This window comes from Amblyomma americanum, chromosome 2, assembly GCF_052857255.1.
Source record: "Amblyomma americanum isolate KBUSLIRL-KWMA chromosome 2, ASM5285725v1, whole genome shotgun sequence".
Lineage (NCBI taxonomy): Eukaryota > Metazoa > Arthropoda > Arachnida > Ixodida > Ixodidae > Amblyomma > Amblyomma americanum.
In genome coordinates, this window is record NC_135498.1 from 177,548,736 (window position 1) to 177,567,453 (window position 18,718).

The 18,718-nt window shown below is 48.1% G+C and overlaps 1 protein-coding gene across 8 annotated transcripts in view; it reads left to right on the forward strand.

Moving 5' to 3' along the window:
• LOC144122013 (uncharacterized) overlaps positions 1–18,718 on the forward strand; it is a 97,547-nt gene that overhangs the window by 57,432 nt on the left and 21,397 nt on the right. For 4 of the 8 annotated variants that reach the window (XM_077655523.1, XM_077655518.1, XM_077655520.1 and 1 more), the window contains 2 exons: positions 7,222–7,243; positions 15,757–15,833. The exons of 1 other annotated variant lie outside the window; for it this stretch is intronic. In XM_077655523.1, coding sequence (XP_077511649.1) covers positions 7,222–7,243; positions 15,757–15,833 — 99 coding nt within the window. Of the gene's footprint in view, positions 1–7,221; positions 7,244–15,756; positions 15,834–16,965; positions 17,553–18,718 lie in introns of those variants that run through there. 3 more of the 8 variants (XM_077655521.1, XM_077655524.1, XM_077655525.1) reach the window with 3 other exon arrangements.

Genomic DNA, 18,718 nt, shown 5'->3' on the forward strand with positions numbered 1-18,718 from the left:
GGATTTTTCTTTACTGACAATTTCAGAGCAATCCAATGGCCGCCTTTATCTCAGTGACTGTCGCGAATCTGAGTATGATATTTGTCGAGCGCCGTGCCCTTGAAACATTCCCATCACAACCAAGAATTTTCCTTAGATATGTAGAAGACGGCTTTTCCCTCATTCAGAAAGATGATTTGCTGGCCTATTCGCCCAATTTAAATTCCATTGAAGAAGCGGTTGATTTCACCGTTGATGAAGTGAATGGTGCGTATCCCTTCTTGGACGTATTGGTAAAACGAAACTGTGTAAATCTATCATTCATCATTTACAGAAGCCCACCCACACCGAAACATTCCTTAACTCCAAATATGCTTACCCGCCCACTCAATAGGTATTTGTTACCACAACCTTGTTCAAACGCGCAGAACGCATATGCAGTTTAAGTAGGGACCGGGCTTTGGACTTCGATACTGTACGGCGAGAACTCGCGCGCAACGATTACCCAGCTGCTTTTATGGCATGCGTACAAAAGCAGCTATCTTGTCCGACACGTGAGCTCCCGTGTCGTCCCTTCTGAAACGTGCTTCTGTTGCCTACACACCGGGTATAAGCGAAGCCTTGGCGCGCAGTATGCGCACATTCCGAGTTCACGTTGCCCATGTTCACGTTCAAGTTAACGTTGCTCACATGAAAACTACGGTACGCGCTGGTTAACGTCACAGACGTTCTTTTCAAAGAAAAGGCCCTGGCGTTGTTTACAGCGTCCCGTGAACCGGTTGTGACAGCGTCTGAATGAATGAATTAATGAATGAACTTTATTCCTGTCATCATGGGGCCTCACGGTCGGCGCGCAGCAATTAGGATGGGTGCCTCCCGGCCGGCTCTCAGCACCGGAAACCGCGGAGAGAGTCTTGTAGTAAGCTGTCTCCGCCTGACGGATGAGGAGTCTTTCTGATCCGGGTCGTGGCTCCGGATCAGCTCTTCCCAGGTGGCAAGGTCTGGGATGCTTTTTTATTTAGCCCCAGGACAATCCTGACACTCCCAAATTAAGTGATTTCGCGAAGTCATTCTGTGGCAGCTACTGACGAGCGCAGGCTCCTCAGTGTCTTCATCGTGTAGAATAGAGTACATCGGCGAGACTGGTGATTTTAAAAGGCGCCTGAAATAACGTTGCAGTGATGTTAAAAACCGAAAATTGAACTCTAATGCTGTCGCCGAAAACTGCGTGTCATTCGGCCACGATATCAACTGGGGTAGGGCACACGTGCCGGCAACTGGAATAATCTGTTCCGTCGCCTTCACTTGGAATGATTATACATTAAAACGACTAATCACACCCTCCATCGCAACATTGGAAATCTAACCTCTGTATACGCACGATTCCTGCGCCTTCTTTTTCAAGCATATTGACACGTTGCACTCCGCTAGCAATCACCGCCTCAAAAGAAAAAGTAGAAGGGTATGTGCCATCTTTCGATAGGCTAACAACAACAACAAGGTCGTCGAAGCCCGCCGCTGTCACGTGTGATCAATGATCTCTCGCATTCACGCGTGACATATTGGTGGGGATTTGCTGGCTAGCGTGCCCCATGCCCAGGACCCCTCCAGGAAGCCGGGACTCCAGCCCTCCTGAATCCTTGAAAGTCGAAGTTACGCCCACCCAACAAGTTATCCGGCGGCTGCAAGGACTGCAACCAGAGTTCGGGCCTCTGCTGTCTCGTCCGACAGTGAGAAAACTGACCTCCGATTCAGCATGACCATCAGTGTCTACACAAACCACCGTCAACATGCCGGATGCCATCCCTTCGCCATCAGTCGTGCTGCAACAGCCACGCGAGCCACCCACCTTTCAATGTTTTTTTTAGGCGAGGACCCGGAGGACTGGCTCGAGACGTTCGAGCGTGTAGCCCAATACAACAGGTGGGCTGACGCCTCTAAGCTGCAGCACGTGTTTTTTTCGCTGGAGAGTGCAGCTCGTACTTGGTTTGAGAGCCGAGAGGCCACAATAACAACGTGGCGTTCCTTCAAGACTCAATTTTTACAGGCTTTTGCCGCCATCCTCCGGAAAGAACGTTCCGAGCTGCTCCTCCAGACACGCGTCCATGTACCAAACGAGAGCGTCCTCGTTTACTTTGAGGACATGGAGGAAGCTCTTCCGCCGGGCTGATCCCAACATGTCTGAAGAGAAGTAGTTGCGTTTTTTGTGAGGGGGATCAAGGAGCAGATCTTCGCTGGGTGAGTTCAAAGCCCGCCCAGAACAGTCGCCGAACTTGTTTCCGAAGCTACTACGATGGAGAACATGATCGACATGCGATCCAGACAGTACGAGCGTCCGCCGCCGCTGAAGGGCCACGACGTCCTTCGGGAGACCATCCGGACCGTCGTACGCGAAGAGCTTCAAAAGCTCTTTCTAGCCCCGAAGTCGCCCCAGGTTTCTTCCATTTCGGACATTATTCGTGAAGAGGTCCAACAGGCGCTCACGCCGCCAGACCCTATTTAACCGAACACAACACCCCAGATGATGACATACGCCACAGCCGTTCGCTGTCCACCGTCGCCACCAAGTCGCCCAGATGCACCTGTCCACATTCATCGCCAACCACTCCTTCCTCGCCCTTCTCAGGTCCCCCCTCGGAAGAGCGACGTCTGGCGTACTGCCGATCAGCGCCCTCTGTGCTATCACTGCGGCGCGCCCGGTCACGTCTACCGCAACGGTCGTTACCAACGTATGGGTCTGCAGGGATATACTGTCGATGCGCCCCGACCGCAGCGTTGTGAATAGCCTCGTGAAATAAGCGATTACCTGGCCGCGGCACCCGAAGCACCACACTACTGTGCTCGGTCGCCGTCTCCACGTCGTTTCTCGTCTCCGCGACGATTTTTCCGCCGACATTTCGCGCGGAAGGTTTCCTAGTCCACGTCGAGAAAACTAGAAGAAACAAGCTTTGGGGGGAAGGTTGCCCGCCGGCGACATATCCAAGATCCTCTACCACTGCACACGGGTGTTCCCGAGACGTAATCCTCGGAATGAATTTTTTTACAAAAATGGCGCGGTCATTGACCTTAAATCAAAGCCAGTGTCGTTCTCCACCGAGAACGCAATCCACATAGCTTCCGAACGTCCCGCGGCTCTTTACATCCTTGATCACGTCACCATTCCACCCCGTTCGAGTGTTGTGGTTCTGCCGCCTCGAAGACGCTGAAGAAGTTTGAAGGTGTCGTCAAGATCAAACAAATTATGCTTTTCTATCGCTTTCTTGCTCTCGCCAGAGCGGTCGTTTGCCTCCAAAAAGGAGAAACCGAAGTACTTCTTACGAATTTTGGAGGTGAGCACCAACATCTCGGCCTTGGAACCACTGTGGCCCACATTCATGGTGTCGCCGACATTCGACGAGCGCCCAGCCTTGCCATGGTGTCGTCAACAGAAGTTCACACCTGTGTTCCCGACTTCCAATACGATATTAACCCCGCGCTTTCGCCGCAGCTGCGAAGCCAAGCAGAAAATCTCCTCCCGCGCTACTGCGATACCTCCTCGACTTCTTCACGCGTTGGAAGAACACACATGGCCAAGCATCGGATAATTACGGACGACGCCGTGCAACCTCTCCGACAGTCACCTTACCGTGTGTCTTCCACTGAACGCGCCGCAGTCAGCCGTCAAATTAAGGATATGCTTCGAGATGACGTCTTTCAGCGCTCCCATAGTCCCTGGGGACACCTGCCGTCCTTGTGAAGAAAAAAGACGGTACACTGCGGTTTTGTGTTGACTACCGCCACCTAAACAAAGTAACTAAAAAGACGTTTATCCCCTTCCTCGAATCGACGAGGCTCTCGATCGCCTCTCCTATGCAAAATATTTCTCTTCCATGGACCTCAAATTAGGATATTGGAAAATCGAGGTTGATAAACGGGACCGAGAAAAACCGAGTTTATTACTCTGGGCGGGCTCTATGAGTTGAGTTTAAGGCAACGCCATTTGGTTTGTGTTCTGCACCCGCAACGTTCCAATGGCTGTTGGACACAGTTCTGGCAGACCTGAAGTCGCAGATATGCCTCGTCTACCTTGATGACGTTGTGGTGTTCGCACCAACGTTTGAGTAGCACCTTCGGCGCCTCAAAGTTGTACTGCAAGCCATAAAGTCTTCTGGGCTAACGTTAAAAAATGGGAAATGCCACTTTGCTTACACTGAGCTAATGTTCTTGGCTCACGTCGTCAGTTACGAGGGAGTTCGGCCGGACCGAGACAAAACCATAGCTATTGCCAATTTCCTTCCACCGCAGGACCAAAAGGCAGTCCGCCGCTTTCTAGGATTGTGTGCCTACTACCGTCGCTTTGTGAAAGATTTCGCTGAAATCGCTGAACCCCTGACGCGTTTTACGAGGACAGACACGCCTTTCACGTGGGACGCCCCTGAAGCGCAAGCATTTGAAACTTTTCAACGCCACCTGCGAGCACCTCCAGTTCTGGCTCATTTCGACGAAAACACAGATACGGATCTTCATACTGGCGCAAGCAGCGTAGGCCTGGGTGCCGTGCTGGTTCAAATCCACAGCAGTCGCGAACGAGTCATCCCTTATGCTAGCCCCTCTTTGTCTCAAGCTGAAGCTAACTACTCAGCAACTGAGAAAGAGTGTCTAGCGATAGTATGGGCGACGTCGAAATTTCTACCCTACCTTTATGGAAAACATTTTACTGTAGTTACGGACCATCATGCCTTGTGTTGGCTCGCGACCCTCAAAGATCCGTCAGCCCGCCTTCTCAGATGGAGTCTGCGCCTCCAAGAATACGACATGACTGTGGCGTACAAGTCCGGCCGGAGGCACTCGGACACCGATTACCTCTCGCGCGCCCCGGTCGAATCCCCAACGGATGACAGTAACTATGACGACGACATCACCTAAAATGCGATGAGTGCAACGAGCCTCGCTGAAAAACAATACGCGAACCCGGAACTTCGGCACCTCATGGAGTTTCTTAACGGTACCCGCCCGACTGTCCCGAAGGCTTTCAAGCGCTCGGTTGCGTCACTCTGCGTTCGCCATGGTGTCCTCGTGAAGAAAACATTCGCCTCAAACAATCAGCAATACCTTATTGGCATAACGACGAGCCTACGTGACAAAATCCTTCAAGCTTCTCACGATAAACCGACTTCTGAACATTTGGGTGTAGCCCGCACGCTTGCAAGGATCAGAGAAGTATTAATGGCCCTGCCTTCAGTCAGACGTTGCACGCTACGTCAGAACGTGCCGAGGCTGCCAGCGTTGCAAAGTGCCCTCAACCAAACCAGCTGGCTTCTTGAAGCCTATAGCACCACCATCGCGGCCTTTCCAGCTGATAGGGATGGACATGCTAGGCCCATTCCCTCTTTCTCATTAGGGAAACAAGCGGATCATCGTGGCAACTGAATGCCTTACATGAAAAGCGGGAACATCAGCACTGCCAAGCGCCACAGCCCTTGACGTGGCAAAATTTTTCGTTCATCAGATCTTTTTGCGTCATGGTGCACCGGAGATCCTAATCACCGACAGAGGTACAGCATTCATGGCTGACCTCCTGCAGAAGATTTTACACCACAGTGACACACACCACCGAAAGACGACGTCCTCCCACTCTCAGACGAATAGTTTAACGGAACGAATAAACAAAATGCTAGGTGACATGCTCACAATGTATGTCGACGTTCAGCACAGAACTTGGGACGAAGTGCTCCAATACGTCACCTTCGCATACAATACGGCCGTATAGGAAACGACAAACATGCCACCGTTCCGTCTCGTTTACGGCCGCGACGTGACCACGATGCTGGACGCCATGTTACCGCACGTGCACGAGATCGACCCGAATGCGGATCTTCACAGATTCCTGCACCTCGTTGAAGAGGCTCGTCAGCTGGCCACAGTGAGGATTCTCGACCAACAATGCCGAGATGCCCAACACTCTAACCGTCGACGCCGTGATGCTCCTTACACAACAGGAGACCGTGTGTGGTCCTGGTTTCCCATTCGCCGACGCGGACTTAGCAAAAAGCTCCTCTGCCAGAATTTTGGACCCTACAAACTGATCAGGCAAATGGAGACCTCAACTATGAGGTCGTTCCTGACGGCTTTCAGAAGTCTCGGCGATCCCTGCACCTTGAGGTGGTACACGTTGTCCGTCTCAAGCCTTACTACGGGCAATAGCAGTATAGCTGGAGTTTCGCGCGCACATCATGCTTTTCCTTGTGAGCTTTTTTTAAACACACAGGCTACGCATCGGGACGATAGTCTTTCTTTCCTGGGGGCCAGTGACACGGTGCACTCCGCTAGCACGCGCTGCCTCAAAAGGAGAAGAGGAAGCGATCTGCAGCTGCAGTCAAGACGTTTGTCGAAGCCCGCTGCTGTCTCTTGTGATCAGTGATCTCCCGCATTCACGCGTGACAATATTTAATCCTGATGAACTACATAATTCTTCTCATTCTGAAGAAGACTCCCGTATGGGAGCCGAAACGTCGTTTTGTTCTTGTTTTTATACCGTCGGTCGGCGTCCTCCCGTTTTCAAGTTTTATTGCGAGCGTTGAATGATGCGATTTTCTTTTCCACATTTGATAAATAAACTTCTGAGTAAAGGCTTATCTGTGGAAAAGAACAGCCTGCGTGAAATTCGTGACGCCCTGATACTGTGACTTTCATGCCTTCTTTGCTTTCTCTGCTAAGATACACGAGATTTTTTCTTTTATCGTATTGCTTATTTAAAATTTTGTGAATACATTTTCTATCATAATATTACATGTAAATAGTCTTGGCTATCTTCTTTCTGTGCGTATTGTCTTTTTTTCCCAACCGGATGCACCCGCACTGTTAAACGTTGAATTCATGTTCCTACTTGCCCAGCTAAACTGTAGTGTATACCAGTTATCTAGCATGCTTTCTCGTTTCTTTCTTGCCACCGCGGTGCCTCAGTGGTTATGGCGCTCGGCTGCTGACCCGAAAAACTCGGGTTCGATCCCGGTCGCTGCGGTCGAATTTTGATGAAGGCGAAATTCTAGAGGCCCGTGTAGTGTGCGATGTCAGTGCACGTTAAAGTACCCCAGGTGGTCGAAATTTCCGGAGCGCTTCACTACGGCATCCGTCTTAGCCTGAGTCACTTTTTGACGTTAAAGCCCATAAGCCAAACCATCTCTCATTTCTTTTCATAATATTCTGCCTTCTACAAAGCGGCCTGGGATGCTTCAAGTTAAGTGTGTTTCACTTTTTTTCCAGGGCCTACCTGCATCGTCCAGGTGTAAGTAAAGACGACTTGACTTGACCTGACTTGGCTTAGCTTGAAGAAAAAACAAAAAGGCTGAAGGCTAGAGTACAAAAGGTTAATGCGATGAAGACTTTGTTTCAGTTAGAACTTCGTTTTCACTCGAAAAGCACTTGCTGATAGTTGACTGAGACAACATGGTATAAAGTAATTACGGGTGCGCTGATGGTATCTGGTTAAGCCGCGAGGCACCCGAAAAAGGGAGTGTAGGCAGGAGGCCAACGCGCAGGAACATATTAAGCTTTATACTTGTGTCACCAGAAATGTCTCAGGATAGGCGTTTCAGTTAGAAGGGCGTTGAAATTTGAGCACTTTAAGGCTCTGAGAAGATCTGCGCCGGAAGGACATCTCCTAAATCATAGCTAATAATTTTAAGAATACGTCGAAGGATTGAGTTTTTTCTACTTCTCTATCGAATCGCACGGAGACCAAATACCGCAATCCCATAGCGGAGTATGCTATAACCCAAAGCATGTAAAATCATGTTATGATCTGACAATGGCATACAATACCAAATACTGTTTAATGTTCCTGAAGCTGCATGAAGCCTTGAATATGCATAAGGCAGGGGGGGGTGGGAATTCCAGGTGAATTCACTGTCATGTAAAGTACCCAGGTAATTAACAGATCAAACTTATTAAACGGGCGAACAGGTAGAAGGAGAGCAAGGAGAAGGGTGAACCACCTGTGAACGGTTTAAGCTAAGTTTCTTTAAGGAATTGTGGAAAGAAATAAGCTGCATTTTGGAGGCATTCACTTCAATTACGCTTTTTTTTTTCCAGTTCATAACGCTAAACGTTGCATCTTGCAAACGGGAGATTGCATCTGAAAAACGGGCACCTTGAGACAGCACAAATGTGTCATCAGCATACTGAAGAGCATGGGTGAGAATAGCAGCCGTGAGGCCATTGATATATAGATTAAAAAGAAATTGACCTAATAATGATCCCTGAAGCACTGCTCCTTTCATGAAATTTATATTGATATAATAAATGTTCCATGGGGACGAATTTTGTTCTATCTTCTAAAACGTTAATGAGTAGTTATAGAAAAGGCCCACAAATCCGATATCGGAGAGTTTAGTTAATAAAAACTATAGAATACACTTTCGAAAGCATTGCTACTATCAAGAAATGAAGCGCATGGAACCTGCTTACTGTCAGAAGCTGAATGTAAGAGGTCTGAAATATCTTCCAGGAGAGCCTATGTAGCATTGCCTGGTATAAAGCCGTACTGCGCACTTGAAATAACGTTATTAGCATTGAGATAGTTGCACATGACTAGCAGCCAATGATTTTCTACTGCTTGAAAGACACACGACAGAACTGAAATTGGACGATAATTTTCCTACTTATTTCGTGCACCTTGAAGAGGGAAATTACAATGGCTTTTTTAAGTTCTGTAGGGAAAACACCATTAACTACAATATGATTCAGGATTGTTAGCAGTGCACACATAGCTGCACCAAAATTCCAAGAAAACGCCGTCTACGCAACGTGGTTTATTTTATTTTATATTCAAAACTGTGGATCTGAGATCATATTTTGTAAGAACAGGAAGGTGCGCAGACGTGCATGCGCTGTTTCTTAAAGTGCAGAAATCTGGTTGCGGTTTAGCAGTACCGGAGACGCACGAGAAGAAAGTATGAAATTTATTTCAAATAGTTGCACCATGTGCAAAAAATTGTAAACAAGTGATAGTTGATCACCACCAAGTATAGATACACCTCTTAATTCATTTGCAAGAGGCCATGTATTTTTATTGCCTGAACGAGCTTCCCTGAATTTGCCGCGCATGAGATTTAACTTTGCCAAACTGAATCATGAAATTGACTCGATTTCTCCACATTTTAATTTTCAGCAGCAACCTCGGGCGGTTGGGAGCCCGTTTTGCTTGTGCCCACATTAGGTTCTTTTTCCTTAATTGCAGCTAGTATTTGTGATGATAGCCATGTGTTCTTTTCGCGATGTATTCTGACTTTTAAAAAAGGAGAACATTTTTTCCCATTATTGTGCAGTACCTGACCAAAACAGTCCTAAAGATTAGCTGAAGAGACTGTACACAACCGGGACTGCAAGTCATGTTTTGTTATGCATTCGTCAAGGAACCTTGAATCAACAACAGACATTTCCTTCTTCGTTCTAATTGCATTCAAAAGTTTGGAATAATGTGTAAGGCGACAGCAGACGAAGTAATGATCAATGACCTTAGTTTCAACAACCGCTGCCTTTGACGCAATATTGTAGCATCGGACTTTATTATGGTCAATGCGTGATTTAACCAACTATCGAGATAGAAATTCTTCATGTGTTGATAGATGTGCTACGGTTTCTAATCCCCACTTCGATAGAAGATCGAGATAGTCGGCGACCGTTGGCAGAGGAGGGTATAGTGTTTCAGTATTAATATCGCCTATCACACACACGTTGTCAAGATAAATGGACTATAATGCTGTATCGAGTTCTGATAAGAATAAACGAACGTTGCAACAACTGGTGGGTTGGTTCCAAAGCAAACCAGAAGTTTTGTGAACTACTAGGTACCAAGCGCAAAACGCCAATATAGAATTCTACTTATGCCGCTCTCTACCTTGAACGATTAATAACTGGACGCCCCACTCCAGTTGTAACCTACACAGTGCTGTGCGCGTGTGTGACTTAATTCCTCTAAACTGAACTAATCACGCGCACAACCTGGGCACATTACTTATTGTGTAAATAGTTTGTACATATTACTTCTCCCCCTGTCCTCTATTCCTGTCCCCTCACCTCTTTCATTTCATTTCTCCATTCTGCCTGCTGTCCTTTATTTCCGCTGCCCCAGCTCAGGTGCTTCAGTATCGATGGCAGATGCCGGGGCTAGCAAAAATCTTTTCCTTCCTTTTTACTATTATTTTTAATAAAACCACTACAACCACCATGCCGCTCACAGTATGCCGCTCACAGAACAAGGCTAAATGAATAAACGGCGAGCACTGGTCATAACTGCGCTCACGTAGCGACAGCTAACTCGCATACGAATTTTTCTAATTTAAAAATAACGGTGCATCAACACGTCTTGTAGTTAGAACAAGGAATCACTGGTAGCTGTCCAGCGCACGTGACCTCTTCGACGGCGCCCTTTTCTTCGATATATTTAGGACCTCGCGTGGAACATCCTGTTTGGCCTCGCGGAGGAAAGAAATAATCTCCTTGGCATAACAGCTATCGGAGGGCGCTACAAAAGTGTACACTTTTCCGGATCCGTCGGCGCGAGCGGAGTGCTTGACTCGCCGATAGTAGTCCTCTGGTCTGGCAGGACGGTCATAGTTCACCACAAAACGCACGCCGTCCGCATTTAGATCACATGCCAGGACATCAGTAGTCACCATGATGGACGCACCACGAAGACGGAAAGCTTCTAATGCCCATTCGCGCTCCTTTTCATGCTTCTTCTTATGGATACCAACGGCAGGCCAGCCTTGCATCTGCATCTTCACCACCATTTCATCCACTGTTGGTTTCATGTCCACAAACACGATGATCTTGTCCCCTTCCTCACAAAGTATGTCCTTCAAGAGTTCAAGGAGTACATCACCTTTATCGTCGTTATCGCACACCAAGACTACGTGTTGTACTCGTTGTTTTTGGCGCCCCTGAGATGCCCCGATCGAGACCGTGATGTGGTTCGTCAGTAGCTCGTCGGCGAGGTGGTCCATCTCCAATGACCGCGAGGAAATCCACAGGAGCGTCTGGCGGTCAGGCCGGATGTTGTCTGCAATAGTGCGAAGCTCCCCTTCCAGACCCATCGCCACCATGCGGTCCGCACCAACGACCACCAAGAAGGAGCAACGGCGCAGGTTCACTTTGGAGTCCTCCATGAAGGCTACGAGACGGCTTACAGTCGCGACACAGATCTCAGCGCCTTCTTCCAGCAGCTTTAGTTGTGGAAGTTTTGGTACGCCCGATGTGAAACACATGACTCGAAGATTCGTGTACTTCTCAAAGTCCCGGACGGCCTGCTCAGTCTCAAGGGCCGACTCACGGGTAGCTGCCAGCACTAGCACTATGGGTCCTTCGCGGCGCTGGAACGGCTCTTGGTTTCGGATGTGAACGATGGCGGGGAGCAGGTAGCCCAGCGCATTTCCTTCATCTTCGGAGTGAACAACGGCGAGAAGGTCCCTCCCACTGAGCACTACTGGCCAGCACTGAGACTGTAGTCTGCTCAGCGATCGGTTGTTTACTGCCTGGACGCATTGCATCAGGTCCTCGGGGAGGCCGGCTTCGTAAACATTCAAGAGGGGCTTGGGTACGTCACACCCAGCTACTTCTATCTCGTTGGCCTCGAGGTAGGAGGCGACTTCGGCGGGCGACCGCAGGGCTGTTGCCAAATGCTCTCGATAGGCGTTCTTACGTATGGGAGTCATTTGTAGGTGCTTCCAGTCTGGAGGACGCAGACTCTGGCCGGCCTGACCGCGGTTCGTACCAGTCGGCGCACCCCTTCCGATTCCCAGATTGATGACGTTGTCTCCAGCAGCCTCATCTGCCTGCCCTTGGCCGCCTCCTAGGGCAATCATCTCCCAATTTATGTTAACGACATTCTGTGGTGCAACGCCTGCCGTTCCTTCGTTGGGCCCGCTAAGTGCGGTAATCCATGTGTTACCTCGAAATACGTACCCGTAGAATGCACCATTCAAAAGTCCATGTGGCAGGCCTTGGTTGAAATGGTAGACCGCGTTGATCGTATCGTTCAACGGAGTAAGCGTCGCGATGAGGTCTTTCGCCAGGTGCGCTTGATTTTGCTGGTCAGACATCTTGCTTGCTGCAGCACCTAGTCACCCGCCGCAGCCCGCCGGCCGCTATCTTCAATTGTCTTCGCTCTCTTCTTCGGCGAGATCTGATGTATACGCCACCGGAGGGATGACCACGGTATTCTGTTCGCAGGATGTCCTTTGCATAAGTGAATCCAAGAAATTGGAACAAAATAACGACGCGAAAAGGAGCGAGCCGAGAAAAAAATACTGGCACAAGCGGTGGTCGTTCGTGTAAGGACAGCCAATAAGATGATAACATCGAGCTGGCGCTGCGATGGCAACTCTGTGTGTGCCATAAATGAGGACAGGAGCGCATGCTTCATTGCTTTTCGGACAGAGCTAATGTTTGAGGAGTTTTTTTCTGAACCCACCACGGTAGTGAGCCGTCTATAGTGTTCACCTGTCCAGCCCTACCTTTTTGGAGCGAGAGCTCTACATCTCCCATGCAAAGCTGAAGGTCAAATGAAGCTGGATTTTACCTCTAACCGGAGGCTCGCAGCAGGTGTTATGACGTCATACCACGGGACTTGTCGCAGCTATTACCGCTCGTACCGCCGCTTCGCCAACCTCCGGTCCAACCACCGTCTCCCGCCAGTTGTGTCACGTGACTAAAACGCCATTCACTCTTGCTGACTAAAGGCAACGCTCGCCGCCTATTGAGTACCGCCACTGCGCTGCACTGCGCCAAAGCTACGCCGTGTATAACCATGCTTAATCGAGTTTTCGCTCCGTATAACCTGGCTCAGCCGAGTTGACCCACAGCCTATATTTTGCGCACTCAACTTATAGCAAGCCTGGGCCACACAAAAAATAAATATATCCGGCGCATGCCCATATATTGACTTCTCAACCACCCGCATGAGGGATATCAAGACCTTGTGGTTGGAACATTATTTAGCCTGTTGCGCAGTCATTTACTTATCTCTATGTGCGCACTAACAATCCGATGCGAGAAAAATGACGTCTTGCTTAGCCTGTGCGTAAGTGGAGCTGATGACAGAAACTACCATGCGTGGAAAGCCTAGAAGCACTTTTTTCCGTTAAGCAAGCAGGGATCTCTGTTTTTTTCTAGTTATTATTTAGTTGGCTTTGTGAATTACAACCTTCAATTCGGGAATGTAGTCAAATGGGGGGAGGGGGAGAGGGTTTGGGTGTCCTTACGTCAAAGTCAAGCTCGGCCCCTGACCCGCTGTGAGCGATCAGGCGTTACTACGTCCTATGTCGCCGCCACCTGTGTCATTTCAAATCACCACTATGGCTTCGTGCGCAACGGACTATAGTGGTGCCTTGGTGCACAACTGGCTGGTTTTATTCCAATTCCAGTCCTTTTCTGATTACTTCTGATATTATTTTTCTCGCATCAGTGTAACTAATTTTCATTTAAACTGAGCCATTCTTGTTCCGGCGTAACCATCCTCCCCGATAGAAGCGGAGAGGGCGAGACTGGAGAGATGAGAGAGGAATATAGAGGAGAGAAGAGGGAGAGGAGGACGGTTGGCAGGTGCCAGGTGTGACGACAAAGGCAGTCACCGCTCTCTGCCTGCAGCGAAGCTTCTATGCTATTGCATAATAACTGCCTACTAGAGCCCAACGCAACAGCTGATTGGCAGCCATGGAATCCCTGTAACAGCTCGTTGGCAGCGCAGTGAACTCCGTGGAGTCATAGCTGCTAAGTTGTTCTGAGCGCAGTTAACATTAATAGAATCTGCGGCGTGACTGACTAGACACGTCTATAAAGAGGAGGATTGTATACTACTAATGCTACAGCCGCCAAGTAATCACTTAAAGTCCGCGTGCAGATCAAGAAATTTTTGAAAAATCACTCCCAGTTTGTTTTTGTTTACAAAATTCTCTCTTCCTTCGTGTAAGATCAGGCATGCTTCAAGGCTTTATCCTTGATATACTGTCGTTCCCAATGCATATTAACGGCATACTGACGCATCAAACATGAAAAATTGCAACAGTCGCCCAGCAACAAGCATGCCCTTTCAATCAGCTTTTAAAACGATCTTAATCTAGTTTAAGCACCGTGTGACAAATGGCTCATGAAATTACACGCTAGCAAATGCAAACTTCTCCAGTTTCACCACTGCCGACTTATTCTCGTATTTAACCAAGATATCACCGCCTCCCGTGTTCCACAACCTCTTAAATTGTTCGGCGTAACTTGAAAAAGCGATCATTAGTGGCGTACTGATTTCACTAACATGATATCGTCTGCAAAAATATTTCTAGCATTTCAATACCCTCACCTACAGAATGTACCACAGCACGTAACATTGCTCAGATATAAACTGCCATTCGATTCGGGCTAGGTGGTGAATGTGCAATATAACAACCGCATCAAGCTTATCTAACACACTTCAAGCTTTGCAAAAACTGGGCTGTAATAATCATTCGTTCTTACTACACCTTTTAAAAACATCGTAATTAGTATCAAAAACTTTAATCCAAACAAAAACTTTAACCCAAATGATTAAACCTTGGCATCGTCATGTTGGCAATCGTCCGCTCGTCTTTGCCACCTACAAAAAGATTTTTAAGTTGCGCTCAATCATTCCACCTTACGTCTCGCATTAACGGACTGGTCTGATTAGTAGCGCAAAGCATAAACTGAATGCACTACAGGTTTCCAGCAACCGAAGTTATGTTAAACGTCCTGTGCTATGCACAAGGCTGCAGAATTTCGTACATGCAGCTCATGCAAGACCTCTACAAAACTAAAGCGGTTCATTCTTTGTAACCTTGTCACCTTGCAGTGAAGGCTGTACTATCTTAGTCAAAGAGTCAGACGCAGGTAGTAAAACGGCGGCGTCAATGTCACATCACGCAGCATCACGGGTAACACTCTGGAAAAGAGGAAATCCTGGCGTGGCGACCGCCGAGATTCTGGCGCCAAAACTGTAACCAAACCTGTATTTTCGCCTAAAACCAGAACCGAACCGAAGAAATAATTTTTTTCGCCATCTTGAGCTCAACTCAAACCAAAATATTTCAAAGAAAACCGTTCGAAACCGGTTCCAGACTGTTCAGACTAACTTTTTTTCAACACGGCGCACTTTCTTTTTGCGTTCAGTCAAAATGAGATGTGCTACCGCGCAGCGCCAAAAGCCGTCTTCGCTAGGCAATGTGAATATGGCACCCGTCCTAAGGCATGTCTTCGGTCTGTGAAATAAATCTAATTGGTGCTCGCGTAATGTGCTTGCAGCAATTCTAAAGCATTATACGCCAGGCTGATAAAAAATCCTAAGTGCATCAGAGCTTTCCTGCTTTACATGTTTCGAGGTAGATTTAATGAAGTTTTTAGCTATATGAGATTAATTACAGACTGGCATGCTCCCAGCCGCAGCCATGCGGCTACAGAGGTAAGCTATAAAGCTTCCGCAGAAACTTCGTAGTTAAAGAATTCGGTCTGGTGAAGGCTCGAAACCGGAACGACCGCTTCACCGCAGCAATCGCTCTACCAGCTAAGCTGACCGAGACGGCTAGCATATGGCAAGGTTAGAGTGAATTGGTTAATACTTCGAAGTGGGAACAGTGTTGCTGCAATATTTAGGAGAATACGGCAAGGTGGAGAAAGGCTTGTAAAAAGGAATTAACGACTGCTTGGCATCCACCCAAGCACCGTCATAAGGCTGCGAAGAAAATCTAAACAGCTTCCATCTGAACTTGTAACGAATAATTTTTCCTTATCCAGGGTTCGCGCCCGGGACCACCGTTTAAGCGGAGCCGTCGCTCTACCGACTGGGCTAACCGGGACGGCTATAGCATAAGGTAGGGCACATGAAGCATTGACGTATAGGTGCAAACCACGCCTCCTTGGAGAATTCCTCCAGACATTTCACCGAAGTGCTAGCTCTTCTGTAACTCATAAAGCACCGATTGCGAATAGCTTCCTTTTCTCTCTGCCATGTGTCATATCCATCCGAAACGTAGGTGCACAGCCTAACCATGTTGTGCGATATTTACTTTCGAAGGTATTCGTTCTCAGACAGCAAATACAAAATAATACCGCTCACGATGTTTCAGTAGTTGTGGTGCTCAGCGGCTGGTTCCAAGGTCCCGGATTCGATCCCTACCACGGCGACCGCATTTCGATGGGGGCGAAAAGCAAAAACGCACGTTTGTTTGTGATGTCAGAGCGCGTTCAAGAACCACAGCTGGTATAAGTTAATCTGGAGAAAAAGGAGGAGAAAACCTTTATTTAGAAAGGATGACTGGGAGACTGGTCCTTGTGGGCATGTGCTAATTACGGCTCTGATCGCTTCTGATATCCTGCGGGGCAGTTGATAATCGCACAGACTAGAGCTGAATGCAGCAGCCTCCCATTAGTAGATAGTGGGGTGAGGTATACGTGGTTGCCTGGAGGTTTAGGGCTCTCGCATGTGTAAAGTGCGGTGGGCGATGTTGCTTGACGTTGACGCGCAGTGAGAGGGGTATTGTGAGGGGAAGGTGGTATGCTTGTGGTGGAGGTTTGAGAAAGAGTGCGTCTGGAGCTGACACCACGCCATGTCGTCCGCCTTTAATAGGGACGGGTGCGGGGGTAGATGTGTTCCTAATGGGAGTGATATTACTCGACTATGTCAGTGGCTCAGCCGGTAGTGCATCATTCAGGTATGACCGCCCGTCGCCTCGTTGCCGGCCTGTGAGTTCTCGGGCAAGCGCATGTGCGCATTAGTTCCCAGTAAGGGTCGCTTGTTCTAGAGCCCAGGCGATGCGTACCATGGGGAGTGAGCTGGGATCAGGGAATTTCTTCAGTATATCTTGTGCATGGAGAGTGAGCAGTCGGGATGCATACGCCCGCTGGCGGCCTGCGAGTCGTCGACGACGCTTATTGGGCTCGAGTTATCATGTGGACGTGATGCGGCTTCTTTTATGGTGAGGGCGATGATTCCCTCTTCCGCAGATGGGCTCGAAGTCAAGGCGCTCACCGCGGGAGCTTGTACGTGGCCATCTTCGTGCGTGACCACGATGCACATGACCAGCTCGCCATAGTAGACGGTGGCATCAGTATAAAGCATCGACGGATCGATTCCGGGGGAGTGCATCAGCGTCTGCACTCTGACTACTCGTCTGCATATGTCAAGAGCAGGATGCATGTTGCCTTCCATTGGTGTGACCTGTAGTCTTGCGCTATACAGCGGCCCTAATACCTCCCGTATCGCTTCGACACGCTACAGCCCAGATGTTACTATTATTACAAAATAAAGGTTATATAAACTGCCGCAAATTTTTTCTAGGATCCGTAATTTTTTTTTGTTGCACGCGACACAAATGACGAAGGAAAGGCTAGCTTGTAGCGGCGATGGTGATAATTAAGAAAAAAATTGAACAGTGATTACACCAAGGCATACTAGGGAAATAGATGCGATTGCTGTCATGCGGTAGAAAAGGTGCTACTGGAGTGAAATATAACTGCGGTGAAGTGATTTTGTGCTTTGCTGATGCGCTGAAATGGTTCTGCCTACAAATAAAAATAGTTTTCAACCTCTAGCGGGTGGTTTCGTACCGCTGTTTTGCAACTGCTGGATACTGAATTTTCTATCGGGCGGTTTATATCTGCCTCTGGCTGTCGCACTTAGGGTTCTTGACGTCTTAGACGAGAGGCTAATGCCTTTGGCGTTCTTCAGTAGAACACTTGGGTGGCAGCATACGTGGAGCATTCACAGCAATCCGCTTCGGTTGAGTGAAGACACCGAATGTATCGCACTAAACTGACTCATGACCATGTCCAGAATAGAGAGATGAGCGCTTAGTCGCATATTGAGCGCCGCTGCCAGAGAGGGGTAGTTCGCGATATTGAAAAACAAAACCGAAAAAAAGCACCGGTGGATAAAAATTGCACGCCATATTAACCACAATCCATCAAATGCGCAAAAATTCTGTCGAAGCATTGGCTGCTTATGAGAGCAACCCATAATGTCTCAAAATCTGTGCAGAGCACGTACCTTCTACCTCGCACAATGTGCCTCTTGAGAGAGCATCGCAACATACCGCCAGGATGAAAATACAACAGATTTGTGCCCGCGCGGACATTAAGCGATACCAACGTAACAAATTCTGATTTTTTCTCATCATCGCTTTTTCAGAGCAAAAGACGGTGATATCGACTGCATAGGCCATAATCTTGATTTCACACTGTACTGACGCGAAGTTGCGATTAGCTGGGGTTTGCAAGAGACTGAGCTATAGGGGCTCGAGATATATAATGATAATTACCAAAGCGATTTCGCGACAGGTGTCTGAAGGAAAATATGCTTGGCAAGTTGTATGGTTATTGGGAAAACCGTGTTCCCACGAGGCTCTTGATGCGTATGGGATAGGTGGTTAAGGTGGTGCTGGCACATTCACATAACCAAAAGTTAACACTTCCAAATATATCGGTAACTACAAAAAGCAAACTTTGAGGCCGTAATTCGTGAACTTGCTGATTTTCATTATGAATACTTACCCTCATTTTGTGACCGTTCAGCTATAAGCATGTGGAACATTTTTGAGCTTAAAACTGCTTCCGTGACAAAATTCTTATGTGCAGCTGAGAAAAAAAAACTAACAGACGTTCACCCCGCTTTAAGTCTTCGCTATAAAAGCCGTAATAAAAATAAACATCTGTTTCGCTCCGCCATTATATCTATTTCTGTGCCCCGGCGGGATGCAAT